The sequence below is a fragment of the Notolepis coatsorum genome (genome assembly GCF_963971535.1).
Source record: "Notolepis coatsorum genome assembly, chromosome: 13".
Lineage (NCBI taxonomy): Eukaryota > Metazoa > Chordata > Actinopteri > Aulopiformes > Paralepididae > Notolepis > Notolepis coatsorum.
In genome coordinates this window covers 87,502,536-87,523,649 of record NC_140177.1, presented here as the reverse complement: position 1 = coordinate 87,523,649, position 21,114 = coordinate 87,502,536, and the positions used below count along the sequence as shown (strand labels likewise).

Sequence of the window (21,114 nt, the reverse complement as noted above, 5' to 3'; positions counted from 1 at the left end):
TATACAGACGCACGAACACATGCACACACGCACACACACACACACACACGCACACACGCACACATGCACACACACAGAGCAGGGCCCAAACAACAGGTGCTAACACTCTTTACAGTGAGGCCTGCCAAGCAGTTGGACCAGTCTGCTGTTTTTGGCAGTTTTTTCCTCTTGTTTATTTTTCATATTAAATAAATTCAAAATATGCAAATTAGCTGTAGGAGAAAAGTTTGTTATTTGGACTTTGTTTTCACCCCCCCTATTTTTCATGCAGGTGCTGTTTGTTACCCAACATGCATTGTGGCTTTAGACATGGATCTGCGTGACCCGGTGGTTCTGCCCAACGGCACAGCAACAGACTCTGTCCAACACTGGATGCTGCCCACTAATATTCAGGTCAGGTTGTTTCCAGAGAGGGTGGAATGGTTCCTTCCTACTGTCTCCATAAAGAACCTTCTCTCCTGTGTCTCTCCTACTCTGTCTCCCTCTCAGGCTTCCTACTGTCTCCATAAAGGACCTTCTCTCCTGTGTCTCCTCTACTCTGTCTCCCTCTCAGCCTTCCTACTGTCTCAATAAAGAACCTTATATCCTGTGTCTCCCCTATTCTGTCTCCCTCTCAGCCTTCCTACTGTCTCCATAAACAACCTTCTCTCCTGTGTCTCCCCTACTCTGTCTCCCTCTCAGCCTTCCTACTGTCTCAATAAAGAACCTTCTCTCCTGTGTCTCCCCTACTCTGACTGTCTCCCTCTCAGGCTTCCTACTGTCTCCATAAAGGACCTTCTCTCCTGTGTCTCCCCTACTCTGACTGTCTCCCTCTCAGGCTTCCTACTGTCTCCATAAAGGACCTTCTCTCCTGTGTCTCCTCTACTCTGTCTCCCTCTCAGCATTCCTACTGTCTCCATAAAGGACCTTCTCTCCTGTGTCTCCTCTACTCTGTCTCCCTCTCAGCATTCCTACTGTCTCCATAAAGGACCTTCTCTCCTGTGTCTCCTCTACTCTGTCTCCCTCTCAGCCTTCCTACTGTCTCCATAAAGAACCTTCTCTCCTGTGTCTCCCCTACTCTGTCTCCCTCTCAGCCTTCCTACTGTCTCCATAAAGGACCTTCTCTCCTGTGTCTCCTCTACTCTGTCTCCCTCTCAGCATTCCTACTGTCTCCATAAAGGACCTTCTCTCCTGTGTCTCCTCTACTCTGTCTCCCTCTCAGCATTCCTACTGTCTCCATAAAGGACCTTCTCTCCTGTGTCTCCCCTACTCTGTCTCCCTCTCAGCATTCCTACTGTCTCCATAAAGAACCTTCTCTCCTGTGTCTCCCCTACTCTGTCTCCCTCTCAGCCTTCCTACTGTCTCCATAAAGGACCTTCTCTCCTGTGTCTCCTCTACTCTGTCTCCCTCTCAGCATTCCTACTGTCTCCATAAAGGACCTTCTCTCCTGTGTCTCCTCTACTCTGTCTCCCTCTCAGCATTCCTACTGTCTCCATAAAGGACCTTCTCTCCTGTGTCTCCCCTACTCTGTCTCCCTCTCAGCATTCCTACTGTCTCCATAAAGGACCTTCTCTCCTGTGTCTCCCCTACTCTGTCTCCCTCTCAGCATTCCTACTGTCTCCATAAAGAACCTTCTCTCCTGTGTCTCCCCTACTCTGTCTCCCTCTCAGCATTCCTACTGTCTCCATAAAGGACCTTCTCTCCTGTGTCTCCTCTACTCTGTCTCCCTCTCAGCCTTCCTACTGTCTCCATAAAGGACCTTCTCTCCTGTGTCTCCTCTACTCTGTACCCCTTCCAGTCGTCCTAATGTCTTAAAGGAACATTCCAATATTTTGGGAAATGCACTTTTTTCACTTGTTTAATTTGGTGACATGGAAGTATCCGGGTCTGGATGAAACCATGCGGTGACTTGTCTGTGTGTTCGGTTACTTTTGCCTGGCGTCCAGAATTGCAGTTTGAGTTTTGTCTACAATATGACAAAAGGGTTTATAAACAGTCACCATAAACAACTGCTACCGCAAGACCTTACTGTTGAATTAAACGTATCCACTTTTTCTCCTCCTGTTTTTCTGTGTTTTTTCTCCAATCCCAATTTAGTCGTTATGCCAATCCCCCCCTCCCCTTCCTGGTCATTGCTCGCATGTGCCCCCCACTGGTCGGTCTAGGGAGGGTTGATAGATACTATCACATGTCCCCTCCGATACATATGGAGTCAGCCAGCCACTTCTTTTCACTTCTCATTGGTGAGGTGTAACATGTGGGAGGCTCACACTACCCTCACCATCTCCCTTCCCCGCTGTGCAGGCGGCTTCATTACTTCAGGCACCCAACTTGCGCCTAGCACGCCCCCGCGGCGACGCGGCAGCGCCAGAGCAGAGCGGCAGGCGGCAGCGGCAGAGCGGCAGCGGCGCGCAGGTTGCCGCACGCAATCCCCCCTGTTTTAACATCGACGGTTAGCTCAACTCGTTCGCCAGCTTGCTGTGGAGCCTGCGGTCCAGTTGGTGACAAGTTCGAATCACTTAAATTTAAAAAAATCTTTTTTTACATTTAATTAATTTATCGCCTCTCTATATAAACGTCTTTCTTTCGCCGGTTAAGTTTAGGCATTCTTTTGGAGTTGGTTAAGGTTAGGGTTAAGTTTAGGCATTCTTTCGGAGTTGGTTAAGGTTAGAGTTTGTCTTAGAGCATGGCAATATTTCTTTCGCCGGTTAAGTTTAGGCATTCTTTCGGAGTTGGTTAAGGTTAGGGTTAAGTTTAGGCATTCTTTCGGAGTTGGTTAAGGTTAGAGTTTGTCGCAGAGCATGGCAATAGAATGCAGCCTATTTCTGCTCTGCCGCTCTCTCGCTCTGCCGCGGTCACATGGGCGTCGTGGCCAATCAGAGAAACGCTGAACGCAAGTTGGTTGCCTGAAGTGTTGACGCGTGCAGGCGCCCTGACCGACCTGTAAGAGTCGCTGTTTACAACGACCAGAATACCACCCCACCGGCTTCCCTCCCGCTGACTCTGCCAATTGAGCCAGTATGACGGCCGGCCAAGCCGGAGGCAATGCTGACAGCCGGATTCGATACCAGTGTATCTCGCGTTGGTGACGAGCGCTTAGTCCGCTGCGCCACCCAGCCGCCCACTGTTGAAATTTCTAAAGGAATATCACATTTTGCTTTGATTAAATTCCTCAGGCTATTTCGCATTTTGCCATTTCGTGATGTACAGTCACTGACGCATGATGCAGTACTGCCAAATATCCCTGAGCGATTTTTGTAAAACTGCAACTGTGTAAGGTGTTGGGTGGCGGTCGTTTTGTTACTGTTTGGAAACTCTAGCCGAGTCTTGCAAAATAGCTGTTTTGTGATGCTTGCCTGCTGCCAGGAGGTTGTGAAAGCCAATGTCTTAGCGCTGAATGACCACCATGATGAATAATGGACTCAAGCATCTGGCGGTCTAACTCGCTGTGTAAACTCCTGTCTCCTGATGTGGAAGCTGGGCTACTGACAGCATCACTTTCACTGACAGGTTCACAGATGGACTCATTCATATTCATAAGATTACATTTGTAAATGTACGTGTTTGTGTGGGTGTGTGCATGCTTAAGTCACTGTGTGTGTGTGTTTGTGTTTTGGATAGATTCTTGAAAGGTTTGAGGTCATATGGGACAATTATTTTGAATATATTGCAATCGGTCTCCTTTTTTTTTTAAACCATTTGTAGAGAGAGAGAGATCACACAATCATATCACTCCAATGTTTTTTCACAACTGATAATCATAGTCAGATATCAAGACTAAAGGTTCTGTATGACGTCAAACCAGTCAAGAATCAACACATGCAGACACACACACACACACACACACACACACACACACACACACACACACACACACACACACACACACACACACACACACACACACACACACACACACACACACACACACACACACACACACACACACACACGTATGTAGTGAAGGTAAAAAGTCCACATGAGCAAAACTGCTTGGGATGTCAAACAAAGTGCGTTGTTGTTTGTCAGAAGTGAGGCATGTTTCCCAACATGTTCTCTCGAGGTATCTGCTGTGCGCGGATGCTGGCGTAAACACCGCCCTAGATTTGGGTGGTTAGTCAGCCAGTCGGCTGGGGAGGAAAACACACCCTAAAACTAAATCCACATCAATGTTATTCCTTGTGGTCTTGGGTAGTTGGTAGATTAGTGGATTAGGCATGAAGAGGAAAGTAAGAGGGGGAGATGGAGCTGAATTCCCTTTTGTGATTCCTGTGGTTTCGGATGAAGTCCACATCAACAGTGCATAAACAAGTATCTTGAAGCTAGAGCAAAGGAAAGCTCTAATATCTTCTCAAACTATTCAGGGCTTCTCCGTTGAGATTGGGGGACTAACTGTGTATGATGACAGTACCCATGACATCTTTTTTGGGGGGGGGGGGGGGATAATGATACATTTTCTTAATGTGATATAAGATATACAGACGATACTTGGGGCAAATGTTCTATTTGAGTGTCGAGGCTCAAATGTTCTGAGAACACACAAAGGGACAGATGTACTAAGGGTTCATAGGAGGTAACAAGTTAAATGGGTGTTGCAGTGGTGACATGAGAGAGAAATGTGGCCTTGCTACAATGTGCTTGTTTTACTTAATGCATATGTATTTTGGGGGCATTCTGTTGTAAGAATGCAAACATTAGGGAGCTCCAGTAGCTCACCGCGTACCTCGAGCGCTATTTCGGCGGCGGGGACAACCGTGCTCGTCACGGATCTGGGGTTAGCGAGTTCGATTCCCGGACTGCAGCCGTATCTTTCTCAGAGTGTCTTCCCCCCATCTGTACCCATTCAAACCTGTTTCTGTCAGTCATTCTTGACCAGAGAAAATGCGATAAACGCAAAAAAGAGCCAGCGGAATGGCCAAAGTTAAAAAAAAACAAAAAAAAAAAATAATGCAAACATTAAATGGAACAAGTGCATTTTGGGCCCTACAAGTAGCCGGTCAGCCTGGTAGAATATGTGACTCGACCAAAATCGACTTGTGGCGGCGAGATACAAGCATCAGAAAACGCGAAAATGTCTTGCACTTCAGAAATATGAAAAAAATCGAAATATTCCTTTTTTGACTGCTTTGAAATGTCATAGCTCTGTTCCCTTATTTGCAAAACGTAATACAACTTGTAAATGAGCTAATTATTGTTATTTGTCCGACAGTATTGTGTCTCAATACTGGGGGAAAGACTACAAACGAGGGCTTAAGCTGGGTGTGGTCTGTCTGCGCGTGTTATTCATGCATTAAGCAGGTACTTAGCGAGGTGTTGAAACACACAAGGATAGCTCTCCTTTCTAATAGCAGAGAGAACTAAATGTTAATACACTTATCTTAACGTTATAAGTTATAGCAACTTAACTTGTGACAAACGCCAATGTCTATATTACGCGCGTCGCACTGACTCCGAAAAGACCTTCATCATAAAACCCGAGTCGGGTCGTTTTGTCATTAAACAACATTAAAATACATTTAGAATGTCACAAATTTGATGAGCGAATGAATTTAGTTTGAGTGGATTTATTGCAACCTAATGCCATAAGAAAGTAAATTTATTCAATAGGGAAAACTCAAAGAAAATAACAAACAACTTAGGTATTATATTTCGTCAGCATTTTCCATACAGGCACTTCAAGTTCATTCACGTTTAACACTTTCCGTGCCACGGGTCCGGTGCCTCGGAACCCCGTTGCATGCCACCACCCACTTCAATGATAGAGCTCTCATATTTGCGAACCCATAAACTATATCTTAAATTATGGATATGTGTATAATATGGCCGTCGCTTATCAATGACTTGTTTGCAGTCAACTTTGTCGAAACGGATTGTTTTTTAATTGGTTCATTTCCGTTTTATACCATTTTGAAAAACGCTCGTTTTATGAAAGTTCCAGAACATTTCAGAAGATTCTGTGATAATCGCCCTTTACTGGAATATACTGGAATACACAAAAAACGTTGTCATTTTTCGGCCTATTTATGAATAGTTTTCAAATAAACGCTAGATTATCGATAGTATATGTGTACTACTGTACTTATGCACGCTATAGAAGCGGGCTGAAAAATCGATTATCCATTTCCTGATCAGCACATACACACACACACACACACACGCACACACACATAGGGCCCACGTTGATATATAGGTGAAAAAAGCTCTGATTATCCCAAGACTGGTAAAATAAATTCCATACCTCAGATCAGATGTTCTCCAAAAAGATTATTCCAATTCCTGATCGCCATTCCAAAAATATCGATCGCATTTATTGATCCAATGCTGGGTACTGTAAACACACATGCTCTGCTGTTCTGCGGCTCGGCAATGACTTCGATCATCTCGGGTTACTTGTCTGACAAGTAAAATGTGGAAGCAGGATTTTTTTTCCGCCATGCTTTTCATTCAATCCAATCCAAAGGGGTGCAGTACCATCCGGAGAGACGATAGGGGGCGGTATTTTCCCAATGGAGCTCAGACAGAGTCCCAGTGGTAACGTGAGGCTAGATTGATGAAATATGAATGGAAATCGCTAATAAAAAAAACGATCAAAAACGAGATCTCTCGTCTCGTTGGTACTGAACGGTTGGCATGAACTAACAAGAAATCTCGTCGTTGGCACTCAAAGTGTTAACGTTGGGTCCATGAGTTTCATTTCAGCCATTGTTATGCTTTATTGTCATTAAACATCCACTTGTAAACAGCTGTCCTTATTTTAATGTTGCGCTTTGTTATTGCGTGGCTTGGCTACTGTAATCTACTGTACTTTTTTATTTCCCCCACAGTGCAACCGTTTTGAAACTAATTTCAGATCTAATTGTTCCTACATGTTAACAATAGGGAAGATAAACTTGAAAGCCTTTCAATATTTGTAAAAAAAATTACCTTTTGTGGCTTATTATCCAGAATAATAACCGTTATTGAAATAATTCATACAGAACTCTGAACCTTGAACCCCATAGAATCTTCCAGGAACAACGCAGAACCAGACCTGTGGAAGACTGCTACAAAATGGCTACAAAAAGACTACAATTCACATGGTTCAAAATATCCAAAATGGTCACCCTCGCGAAATAGAATTGACTTTAAATTGAAGTTAAATCTATCTAATGACACTTTTTTATAAAAAAAAAAATTCTAATCTTTTTCCCCCTCCTTTTTCCTCCGTTTTTCCTCCGTTTTTCTCCCATCCCAATGTTAGTCGTTATGCCAATTCCCAATCCCCATCCTGGTCGCTGCGCACCTACCCCCTACGGTCGGTCTGGGAGAGTGGAGGCTATCACATGCTTCCTCCGACACATGTGTAGCCAATCAACCGCTTCTTTTCACCTGGCAGCGCGGACTCTCACTGAGAGGGTGTAACGTGTGGAAGGATCACACTACCCCCCTTAGATCCTTTCCTCGCTGAGCAGGCGCCCCGACCGAACTATAGGAGTCGCTGTTTACAACGACCAGGACCCACCCACCAGCTTTCCCACCCCTAACACTGCCAATTGTGTTAGTATGAACGACCAGCCAAGCTGGTAGCAATGCCGAGAGCTGGGCTCGAACCCAGCATATCCTGCACTAGTGGCGAGCGCCTTGCCCACTGCGCCACGTAGCCGCCTATCTAATGACACTTTTAACCTATTGCTAAACTAACGTATTGATGATAATATACATTCTGCATGCTGTTGTGACATGTTTATGCAATATTGCTTTATGACCAGATGTCATTTCGGGACCAGTACCGGAAGAGGTTAATACAGCTCTATTCTGTACTTTATTTTAAATGATAATAAACTCTTGAAACTTGATTAATATCTTGACTATTGAGGTGTTGAGACGTGTTTGTGTATTCCAGTGCTTGGGAGCATTCAAGCCTCGATCCATTGACCTCTACAGGTTATGTTAAAGTGGTGGTCCAGTTATGCTGGCTCAATACACACAATTGTTAAGGGGATGCAGACCAGAGAAAGACTTTCGTCTTGTTTACATCAGGGTCCCCCATTTTCAATTCATAATATACATACTAGTTCCTGGTCCACATAATACAGTATATAAATACTAGGTCCTCCTTATAATACATTTACATTTACATTTAGTCATTTTGCTGACGCTTTTATCCACTTTTAGACTTACAAGGTCTGTACGACAAGTCAGATCCACATCCGAGTTGCTTGTGTGCCATTACGGGGCTGCCAAAGGCCTTTTTGGCGGTGCGAGGGCATTGCTTACTGCTACACCCAAGTAGGACTATCTCCACCTGCATGGCTGCCTCCTCTGCCCTGCTCAAAGGGGTCTTAGTGGAAGACATATGCATAGCAGCATCTTGGTCTTCCCATTCTCCTTTTGTCAGATTATATCTGTTGGACATGTCTGAGAGTTCCATCTGTCATTATATCCTCAGCACAGGAGCCCTTCCTTCATCTTCTAGTTGTAATTAGTTGTGGGTTTTGTCCGGGCTCCTTTCCCTTGGTAGGGGTTCTCCATGCATAATTATACACTGGAATGGCTGATGTTACAATTCATAACTCCTTCACCGAGCCTCCAGGCACTCTTGTGAAATATCTCTCCTCCAGTGGGGTTGAGAACATTTCATTCAGTGTCAGTGCTTATCCACATGTGTAAAGAGGGTCCCATTTTGTGACTGTTACAATTCATAACCAGGTCCTTTCCTATCCCCTACCCCTTGACTACCTCTCTAGGCTAGAACAAGGCTCTTCTCAGTTTTTTACCCATCTGGCTTGTCAATGTTGGATGTTTGGCTGGTGCAACTCTGTCTCCTTGTTAATTATTTTATGGTTTAACAAGAGCTCGAGTGTTCATGCTTCTTATTTATTTAAAATGTTTTAGGCCAACAGGGGATGTTTTGCGTGACAGGAACTACGGAAGGGAGAATACCGGCCACTACACCTGCTTATATACTAGCAGCGGGGGGTGTGTCACCGTGGTCAGTTATAGATGCATTGAGTAAAATTATTGCATAGTCCATAGGCACATGGGGAAGTCCCATAGGTGAAGCAAGACACTACGCCAGTATTAATATAACCATGGTTATTATTCATAACCTGTTTTATACTTCATGAATTATTTATTAAGAAAGTATTCCTCTGCATTTGAACCATCCTAACCACCTAGAAGCAGTGGGCAGCCGGGCTCCTGGGGACCCAGTACCCTGGTCAAGGGAAATGGCAGGAGTGTACTTACAAGCATGTATGTCTGTTTATGTGTGTGTGTGTGTGTGTGTGTGTACAAAATGTTAAATGGGCTTGCACCGCTCTATCTATCCGATCTCATCTCTCGATACTCGCCCGCTCTTGCTCTGCGCTCACAAAATGCGGGGCTTCCATCGATTCCTAGGGTTAAAAAGCAATCCGCCGGCCACAGAGCCTTTGTCTACCGTGCTCCCTACCTGTGGAACAAATTACCTGCCGTTGTCAGGGGCACCTGCTCTGTCGAAGCTTTTAAATCCCTGCTTAAGACCCATCTTTTCTCTCTCTCCTTCAACCTACCCTGATCTCACCTGATCGGGGTCTGACCCTTAGATTAATCTGTCTAGTTTAGTTAGGATGTCTATTTGCTCCCATGTCTGGTAACCCCCTCCTATTGCTAGGCTAGTTTTTCCTTGTCCTTACCTTCGCGTGGGGTATGTCTGGGAGTGTTGCTTTTATTTATTTTGCATTTATTTTTATTAAATTCTAAAATTTAAAATGTAAAATGTAAAATGTAAAATTTTAAATTTTAAATTTTAAATTTTAAATTTAAAAATTTTAATTTTTAATTTTTAATTGAAAAAAAATATATTTGGACCTTGTGGTGTTCTTGTTTTGTTCTTGATTTGATGTGATGTTTCTTCTTGACTTGTTTGGGGAGGACGTGTACGGCCCATGGGGACATTGACGTGTGTTGTCGGGCCTTATAAATAAGTGTGTGTGTGTGTGTGTGTGTGTGTGTGTGTGTGTGTGTGTGTGTGTGTGTGTGTGTGTGTGTGTGTGTGTGTGTGTGTGTGTGTGTGTGTGTGTGTGTGTGTGTGTGTGTGTGTGTGTGTGTGTGTGTGTGTGTGTGTGTGTGTGTGTGTGTGTGTGTGTGTGTGTGTGTGTGTGTGTGTGCGTGCGTGCGTGCGTGCGTGCGTGTGTGCGTGCGAGGAAATCAAAGTACCCAGAGGATGCCCACACAAACACAAGGACATGCAAACTCCACACAGAAGGGCCCCTGTTGAGCTGAAACCCAGGGCCTTCTTGCTGTCAGGCAACATGCTATCTATCCCAACACATTTCTTATATGGATTGGTAGTACTGGTGTTCACACTCCTGTTAAAATAAATGTTGTGCATTTGTTATAAGAGTGCATAGGTTTATTGTTTCCTTGACCAATACAGTATTTCCAGCTCCAAGGGGAGAATTTAGATTTTCAATCGCCACTCATAGTAAGTTGTGCTGTGCGCGTCCCTACATGCAAGGCACATTAGATAGCGGCACTTTTTGCCATTTACATATTCCGTGTTAGTAGGTAAATACCCCCATAAATTGGAAAAGATGCAATGCCACATCATTTCTTTTAGGTCTATAATTTGCGACATGGTTAGTAAATCTGTCCCAAAGTCTTCTTCTCATTCATTGTGAATGGAGGAGCTTCAGGAAGTGCCTTGATGACATTACATAAGGAGTTTTGTCTCTTGTTTCTACAGGAATTGCTCATTGCTGTCGTTGCATGGAAACCGTATACCTCCTATTATAGTGATTGTCGTGTTTTTATTTAGATTGACAGGGGTCCAGAAATTATGGGTTGTACAAGTTTCCATAGGGCCTGTGGAACCTATTCAAAACTCAATTTAGGCTAGTGTATATGTTAAAGTAAAGAAGTCTACAATTAAGGATTCTTTATTTTAATCAATGAAAAGCTGACTTTCAGTAGGAACAAAGATTTAATTTCTGTTTTAGGGTGGATTGTTCTTACTCAGGCCAAATAGTTGGATGGAAGTTGGATAACTTGCGTCATATCTCTTTGTCGGGTCCCGGTAATTTCGAGGCATTGATGGTTATCTCCTGTAAATGGGAATCGGGTCTCGTTCGCTGCATCAGACGACGGGGTGGTTCCTCTTATTTCCTCCCACTTTGCCATTCAATCAATTAGATGATTATGCTGAAGTATCCATTCATCTAATGGATTTAAAAATCTAGAACGTAATAATTTTGGGGTCAAATCACACCCTGAATTACCCCAAAAACAAGCACCAAGTCCCCTAATGTCTTATTGCGTAATGTCATTTTGTCTTCCAGGCATTTTTCTTAGGCGTTTTCCTTAAATGGAGGAAAGGAATTTAATAACTGAATATTATGTATTTGTTTATGTCTAGCTGTATTCTTATAAAGAAAAGAAAAAAGGAGCATCCAGTTCTTGTTCAGAATGAGTCCAGATTGTATTGCTGTTTCGACAACTCACTGGAATACACACTCTAGTCCAAGGAAACACCAGGGAAAGAATAGCGGGAAGCTGAAGTCAATGTAATGTCCAATAGTAATCTGTTTCCCTTTCTAAACTATGAAGCAGTATTTTATGGTAGCATTTATAAAAAAGAAACTGTTTGTGTGTGAATTGTTGTTTTTGTACAATTTAGGTTATATTGATCCATTTGAGTTGAAATTCAGGGCCAGTGATTAGAGCATGTTGATATATATATATGTATATGGGGTTGGGGTACTGAACTGGGGGTACTTATTGTGTTGTTACTGAGATACTGAACTATTGTCTTATTGTCAGTCTTATTGTGTCATTACTGAACTTTTGTCTTATTTTGTTGTTACTATATTGAACTGTTGTCGTATTGTGTTGTTACTAATATACTGAACTGTTGTCTTATAGTGTTGTTACTGAGATATTGAACTGTCTTGTTGTATGTTGCCTTCCAGAGCATAGTGTGCACAGGGATGATGAGGTGGCATCCTGACCCTCAACACATCCACTGCATCCAGTCATGTGAGGTAAGAATCCAAACCCAGCTTTTTATTTGAATGACAGTAAGTGTGCGTGTGTGTGTGTGTGTGTGTGTGTGTGTGTGTGTGTGTGTGTGTGTGTGTGTGTGTGTGTGTGTGTGTGTGTGTGTGTGTGTGTGTGTGTGTGTGTGTGTGTGTGTGTGTGTGTGTGTGTGTGTGTGTGTGTGTGGTTAGTAATAGCTTAATCTGTGTGTTTCCCTGGGCTGTGTATTATACAGTATTTTATTATTAATATTTTTAGATGCAAGGCACCTCATTGACTGACAACCTGAATTTCCCCAAGTGGATCAATAAAGGAATATATATATCTTATCTTATCTTAATGTCACTCACTCACTCACTCGCTGGAGATTAGCCACACTGCCCCTGGTGGCAGCTCACACGCATGGCACTTTGTGTATTTCAGATAATTTCAATCTATGTGGGAAGGCACTGTGTGTCCTTGTTGTATACAGCAAGAGATGAGACAGTGCCTGGAAAAGGTTGCTACTGGGTTTGCACTTTGGCAGGGCTCTATGTAACATGATGTCAAAGTAGTACATCATTTTGTAGGGGGGGGGGGGGGGGGGTAAAGGGGGGGTAGAAGAGAGATATGTGAAGCTATCTAAAAAAGTCCATCCCATTTTTCATCTCAAGTTGCACCTCCTTTTCCCCCCCTCAGAATTCTAGGTGGCATGGGTTCAGCCTTTAGACAGGCAGGGGCTTCAGGCATGGTTGAGATCAAGTCAGTTCACCTTGAATTCAGTCAATAGAAATAAAAATTGCTGAACTTCTGGTGACAGAGCATTCATTCACAATTTTGTATTGTTAATACTTAGTTTGATCATTTCACAATGTTTTTTTTTCTGATTTGATTGAATCAATACTAAATGGATCCCAGCCTTTTTTTCAAGCACTAAGGGCGCAGTATCTCTGGGCATCCAATAATGGAATTGCGGTTAGCGCTTAGTCAAAACTCCAATCTTCTCCGATAATGTCGAACATGGAACTGAACTACATTGCTGTCATCACGAGGGCCGTCTCCTCAGATACCACAGACGATTGTTTGCAATGTGCTTCACATTTTGATAATGATGGAACGTAGATAAGCACTGGTGCGTTCGGCTCATCCTGGAATCCTTTTCAAACCCATCCAAACCCAACCAGCTGCCATCAGGTTTGCCGAATACAGTTAAACCTGTCATGTGTAACTTATGATCTGATGGAAGGAAAGATAAATAACCAGATGACTCACAGATATTGGGTAAGTGCTTTGAAAATTGGGTCGGGTTTGGGATGTGCCAGTGCCAAAACTGTTGAAGGTAATGGTGCTAGTAATTCAGAACTGTCAAAGGGAATGGTACTAGTAATATGAGAATTTCCCTTATTGTAAAAATGTGTTAGAAATCAAAGGGAAATGGTTTTATGTCCTCTAGTAAAGAACATGGGTTCAATCATAGTCACCCAATGATCCCAAAATAATAGGCCAAGTCATTTAGTAAAACAAATTCAGACAAAATGACTAGTCGGGACAAAAATTACTGCACATTTCTAGGTTTAAGTAGTAAACAATTAAATGCTTATTGTGATTAGTCATTGTTATATTGAAAAACTATTGATATCGACATCAGTTGACTTAGCCAATCTCGATATAACTATATATCTAAATAAATCAGTTTAGCCTCCATAGTAGTTTTTGCAAAACAACTACAGTACTGTACTTACAGTATATCAAAAGACAGACGCTCCTCCCTCCATTATGGTTCAAATAGACCGATAGAGCACCTACTGGGAGCTTGTGAGGGGCGTTGGGCAGGTGTGAAGGAACAATATCTCAAATGAATCCCTCAGATGAATCGCTAAAGCAGAATGGTTAGCAACACATTCACATTATAGCTGACTATCAGTCATGTATGGCACTTATGGCACTTATGTTTGCACACAATCTCACACACATTCAAAAGCTCTAAACAGTTTTGCACACGTTCATTTATTAAGAGCCATACATATGGCCACCAGTGATGCCATCGTGAGCATTCAATTATTGTGTTATGTTAATTACAGCACCTTGAAATTATGTAGATGAGAACATATAGCAATACCTTGTGTTATAGGAACTGCTACTGTGCTGAAGGGTCTGCAATTAGGTAAAATTAGACCTAAGATTATCCCCCTTTAAGTTCACCAACCTGTTTAATATGTGGGAGTTAAGTTATTTATTTACCACATGTTATGTTTACTGTCTGCCTACTGCTGGCATCTCAGGTTATATGACAGTGCTGCCATCTAGTGGGCCAGAGGTGGTAGTGTTTAGCGCAAGTGCATCACTTCCTGTAGGAGACGTTGAACTGACGTTGAACTTGCCCAGACTTGTTAGAGAACCGGACGGGAGAAATGCATCCAGCGTTGGTCACGTAACGTTATAGTTTGACGGTGACCAAGGATGTAAAGTTGCTTACCAAGCGGACATTATACCACCAAGAGAGAGTGAGTTTTTAGTAACCAGCTAATTCGATGTTTAGTAAACGTCTGGGATTAGCACATTACAGCGGACTATAGTATTCCCCATTTATCGTTAGCAGTTAGCCGAAGCTAGCTAGCTCGGAGCTAATACCTAACGTAGCTCCAGCTCATGCGTTGATAGCTGCTCTATACTGGACATATCAGACGATAATAGCACAGACCAGAGGACATTTAGATAGGGTCTGTGTCGAAGGGACGCTGTAAAAAGACACAACCAGTCCTATGTAGTAGCCACTAGCAGTAGCCTGTTGTACAGAGGGACCAGCGTGTCTTCAGTAGCTGTCGGCGTGCAGCACTACGGAGCGGAGCAAGACACGCGGATCCACCACAGCGGAGCATCTGGTCTGCAGGAGCAGACTGGTGGCGCCAATCGGACCGGGCAGCGTCTTCCCGCCCTCATCACCACGCAGCGGTCGACTACTCCTCGTTACAGAACCCATCCGGGTTCTTTCTCACCACCAGGATTACTAACTCTCTCCACCTCTCTCGTACTGCAGAGGGAATAGTTTCTCTGCTGCAGTGGTAACCGCGGCAACGTTTGGCCAGAACACTTTAATAGAACCATTTGGGCGCCCATCTAAATTTAGTTATAGTATTTAATTAGGCATTGTGTAAAGTGATAATAATATTTCTATGTATGTTTTTTTCCCCCTTTTGCTTATATAAAAATGGCATTATGATTCAAACAGTTTCCTCGCTCTTTCTAGTTTAGGTGACTCCATTTTAAGTTATTCACTCAGTTGTGTAATTTGGTACAATTAGTTTAACAGTTAAGGCATCCTACCAAACCCCCTAAGGTGAATTTATATACAGTCCTCTAAGCTCCCGCACAGCTACCTTATAATTTAATAGAGCTGTGATAAACACAGAACACGGATTACATGTCCCTGCTGTCCCTTCAATCTCATATACTCTTGAGAACTGTTCAACTAAATGAATGTGTGCAAAGCTGTTTAGAGTTTTTGGATTGAGATGATGTGCAAAATAAATCAGCATTTGTATAGTGCCCCTTTAAATGTATGTATGTGACCATTTGTGTCTGTCAATGCCTGTATGTTGTGAATTCAGCTGGATACCATTTCCACTGGCCTAGTTGTGTGGTAATATTACATTATTTAAATATTAAATAAAATAAACTTGAACTTGAACATTCCCAAATGAGCTTGGTTGTGCTCAATAGAAGACTGTGGTTGTACTCCTCCCAGGTGTAATGTGTAACATTATGGGTGTGATCCGGTCAACCTTCCATGAGCATATTTCTACTGTCAGCCTACTGTCAGCAGATCATATAGAAAGGGTTAAAGAATGTCTTGGCATCTTGCTCGACGTCAAATCTACATTTAAATACCACATCAGGAATCTTGCTGGCAAATTACAACGCAAGATTGGCTTTTTATACAGAAATAAAACCAGCGTTCCTTTGATCTGTAGGAAGAGGGTTGTTTAATCAACTTTGCTAGTAATTTTGGATTTTGGCGATCTAATTTACAGACACACTGCTGCCTCCATACTTAAGATTCAAGATTCAAGATTCAAGATTCAAGAGTTTTAATTGTCACGGCATACAGGTATACAATGAAATGCGGCTGGTCTTGCCCGCGACGATGTGCAATACAGTGGTACAACATATAATAGAATCCAATAAAATACAGTGGTACAACATATTAATAGAATCCAATAAACAGTGCAATAACAGGTACATGGTGTGCCATCTCGGTATCTGTACATTAGTATTTACAGAGCATATAGGACATGCTAGTTAGCTTTAGTAGTGCAATACACTGTTCCTGATGTTATACTACTTTAAGTGGCCTTTCCTCTGGCCATAAGTGTGCGTGTGTGCGGCATGAGTGTTAAAGTGGCTGCTAGTGTGTGAGCGTGCTCAGCGTACGTGTCGTGTATGTACTTGTGTGTGGATAGTTCAGTTTCTGTGTCTCTCAATGTTCATTGTTCAAGGCTCTGATGGCCTGGGGGAAGAAGCTTAGCCTAAGCCTCTCCGTCTTAGTCTCTAGAATTCGCAGGCGTCTGCCTGACCTCAGCAGCTGGAACAGGCTGTTATTGGGGTGGTGGGGGTCTTTCATTATCCTGCCGGCTCTGGATTTGCACCTCTTGTTGTATAGAGCCTGCAGGGGAGGTAGCGCAATACCCGTGGTACGCTCGGCTGAGCGCACCACACTCTGTAGGGCCTTCTTGTCCTGTGCCGTGCTGTTCCCATACCAGGCAGTGATGTTTCCGGTCAAGATGCTCTCTACAGCTCCTGAGTAGAAGGACTGGAGTATCTTCCCCGATACTCTGAACTTCCTTAACTGTCTCAGGTGGTAGAGGCGCTGCTTCGCTTTCTTTACTACTGTGCCTATGTGTGTTGACCATGTCAGGTCCTCTGAGATGTGGACCCCCAGGTACTTGAAGCTGCTCACCCTGTCCACGGTAGCCCCGTTAATCCTCAGTGGTGTGTGTGTCTCCCGCTGTCCTCTCCTATAATCCACGATCAGCTCCTTGGTTTTACCAATGTTCAGGAGCAGGCTGTTGTCCTGGCACCAACGTTCCAGTACCTCAACCTCCTCCCGGTAGGCCTTCTCGTCGTTGTCCGAGATCAGCCCCACCACCACCGTGTCGTCGGCGAACTTCACAATGGAGTTGGAGCTGAACTTGGCCACACAGTCGTGTGTGTAGAGTGAGTACAGCAGGGGGCTTAGAACACAGCCCTGGGGGGACCCGATGCTCAGGGTGATGGTGTTGGAGGTCTGACCCCCCACCCTAGGCCCTTAGATTATTTTTACCACTCAGGCCTGATCTTGGCAAGACTGCTTTTAGTTTTAGTGCAGTATTAGTGCAGCAGACTCGTGGAATATCTTGCAACATGACCTAAAATGGAAAACGCAACGTACGTAAAGTTAATCCAAGGCACTTGGCAGTGTGAATGTGATATATCACAAGAAACGACCTACCTGGAGTGAACACAACACTCTAACTTACCATCTGTAGATAATAAAGTTTGAAAACATGGTACTCAATTGTGGCTGATAAAGATGCCTATCATAATAGGGATGAAACCTATTTGAATGTGGTTTACAATATTTGCTACTGAGGTGCACTTGATTTATGCTCACGAAAACATGTAAAAGAGCTATGATTGGATACACTTGCAAGATAACACATGCATCAAATATAAAACATGCATCTCCCAATGTATTAAATCATAAATCAAATGTTCCTCTTTTATTTTCTTCCAAAATTGCCATATTATATTCAGCTACCGTTTTGGTATTTTTATGATTACAATATTTTGGTTTGAGAGGAGTTGATAACATGACTTGACTTGACTTGATTCGACTACATGATTTATGATTTGATTTATGATTCTAAATACTGGGAGTTGGGGATACTCTTTCCAGTATTTCACTAGTTTCACAACCACAATGGAAAATGCCAGAGAGAAGAAAATGAAAACCCATTTCTCTGTACAAAGTATATTAGTTGTACTATATTTGGCTTTCTTTGATTACTTTTATATTTCATTTATGTGTGTATTTCATTATTGTCAGCACAAACAATTATTGAATATATTTGGTAAATACATTTGATTTTGATGATCCATAGAGAAGTACTGTGTGCAAATATATTTTTTTGTATGAATGACTCAAACCCTTTACTGGTGGTAAGCTATTATTTTGCCCAAAATCTATATATGGGAGCATGTATTTTTAATAAGAGATACACCATCGCCATTCATCTCGTTCTCCAAATCCCAGCCAGCTCTTTCGCCAATTTTACTGATATTCACCACCTATTGAGCCGTACAGGACCACATACCATACAAGATACCCTGTGTATTATTGTACAATACAGTTTACCAGGCAAGCTCTGCAATCAAGGCACATAAAGTATGTGTTTTCATCGTAAATTCCAGTCCATCATTTTATGTTGGACTGTCGTTAACTCTATTTTCCATATGTCCTGTCTGTCCTCATTGCATACTCTCTAATACAGTAGAGACATGCCTCAGAATGATAATGAAAAAGGAAACTTTACAAGTCTGTTTAGTGTACCACTGCACCCATCTGCTATCATAGCTAGAGGATGAAAGATAATGACGTAGCTAAATATCTTTGCCGATCCAGCTCTGCTGTTTGTCATCTCTTGTTTCTGTTTAGTCTCTATCGCTATCGACTGAAATGAATGCGAGGTGTTCTTTGAAATCTTTCCATGTTCCACTCAGGGGTGATGTAGTGTGCAGTAACTAATTGTACTTGTAAAGTTGTAAGGCTGTCAACTAATATTCTATATTGAAATTAATAATCGACTTGTTAAAAAAATCTATATATAAAATTGTGAAAAAAAACAGCCCCTGGTTGGGGGTGTGGGCCTCAATGTGCTGCTTGACGGTGACGGATGTCTATGTTTTTCAAAGTGTATATAATGTATATATATCGGTGGATGACAGGATCTACTCGTTGCTATGGCGAGAATATTATAATGTGAGTTTCCTTCCGGGGAAGTTAGATTCAGATACAACGCCCAATCGAAGCAGACGCGCTGAACAGACTGTGAGATCTCTCTCTCACCCTCGCCGGGTGGGGGACGGGAGATGACACATCACTAGCAGATATGGTGGTTGGCTACGACAAGGCCCAGAACCATCGGACTAATGACAGGAGACGGAGGGAAGAGAATTAAGACTGAACAATGACAATACAGAATGGGTTACATCTGGTACTGAGACTATGTTTATGAAAATAAACATGAGGATCTGAGGAAAGAGATTGCGATGCAGTGTCGTTTCTTCTGATTATGGATGTACTAATAGGGGTTGCAAGAAAACACAACGCACAACAGAGAGAGTCACGAAGGAGATGATGAGATGAGATTGGCTGATTGCCAAGAATCCAACAACGGATAGAAGACACGCAACGTCATTGAGCTGAACAACGTGCAAGTTTAATGAACAACAACAACAACAACAAACGCGACCATCGGTCGCAAAGACAGTGATTTGCACTCTGAGCATCTCATAAAGCCCAGGTTGGAAATACTTCGGATATTTTACAATTTGTGGAACCTCGAGACAGTTTTATGCAAGCTATTTAAACTACAGCTGGCATACCTTCCTATTTATGCTAACACTATTTTCGGAGTTCTAGCGTCAATAATGTATGTAGCCTACTTTGTTTTAGCACTTTATTGTAAATTATCCCTCACTCAGGGTAAACGTTATTGAATAGAGAAAAAAGCGTCATGCAGGTCCCGTTTCATATCATTAATTTGATCAGGGTGCGATCCACGGGGGAGCTGGGGCAGCCATGGCTCCCTTAGATCAGACATCAGCTCCCCTGAAAACATGATTTGTGAATTTTTGGGGGGTCTCTAAATTACTGAAAATAAATGCTACTTTTGCCATGCATTTCTCATTTTTCTGTAATTTTCTGTATCATCATCGTGTATAATAATAAATGTATGCTATTTTGGATGTATGATTAATGATTTGTGCACTAATTCACACACGTAATATGGCAACATGCATGCTATTCTTGCAATTACCATTCGGAGCGCGGCGGCGCTGCAGCCTGCAGGCACGCACGGCACAAATCAAACTTGACCCACGTTGTAACCTGTGACTTGTTGACAGTGATAGTTTTGACAGGTAAATAAGGTCACTCAGGAATGGATAATGTCTAAACGAAAAATGCAACAAGTAAGTGATAAGAGCTACAGGTAGTCTCTATATATCTCAATCACCTACTCGAGATATAAACCCGCGGCCGCTCGATATCCCCCGGCGAGGTGCTAAACTCGCCAAGTTCTCGAATCAATTACTATTTCTGTCTAGATTACTTCAAGTCACTGGTCTAGTTATATCCAGTTGATATGAAATGTAATCATGAAGAGTTGTTAATCTCTTCTTGTTTGTAATAAACCGAATGTATGTCTAGGAGAACTCTTATAGACTATAATAACAATTATATTATTATTATTACCATCATCATTATCATCATTTTACGAAAGGGCTTGTAATACTGCTCATTTGAAAGCTTGGTTGTATTACTACTTTGTTAATAAGTATTACCACTGTTGTGAAGGATCAGATTGAACCGAATATATATATTTATTTATATATATATATTTAATAGTATTTGTATATCGTTTGATATCCCCTGTATATTCCTTGTACAATATGCACTGAATATCCCTTTAGTCTACTAAACAGCCCATAATAGTTTCATTCTACCATTGGACGAGAACCTGGAGCCAGCAGCCATACCCCTAGGTTCAAGTTCAATCGTGCCGCCCAACATGCCGAGGCAAGCCCGGTTCCGCGTAGGAATACGTCTGGCGAAATACGAATGGTACTATTTGTTCACAGCGCATATATATATGGCGCAAGTAAAGTAGAACTTTCTTTTAGTCCATTAGTTCTTTACCCTCCAACCGAGTAACAGACGCGAAGCCTCACCCACGACGCACGTGTGGTGCAGTAAGGCCTACTTGGCCTCAGAATAGGCATTGAGATATCGTGTGGATTAATAGTTGAATTGTCATAGTTTGGCACTATACCGTCGAGTTGGACGTATTCTATTAAGCTAATAATAGTCTATTTATGTATGGTGCATCGTCGGTTAGA

General features: G+C 42.6%; 1 protein-coding gene across 1 annotated transcript in view; it reads left to right on the top strand.

Moving 5' to 3' along the window:
* The window catches only part of pappa2 (pappalysin 2), a gene marked incomplete at both ends in the record, with an annotated part of 373,122 nt that overhangs the window by 278,345 nt on the left and 73,663 nt on the right, over nucleotides 1-21,114 (top strand). Inside the window, 2 exon segments of the mRNA XM_084327732.1 lie at nucleotides 272-393; nucleotides 11,910-11,981. Of these exon segments, the coding sequence (XP_084183858.1) occupies nucleotides 272-393; nucleotides 11,910-11,981 (194 nt within the window).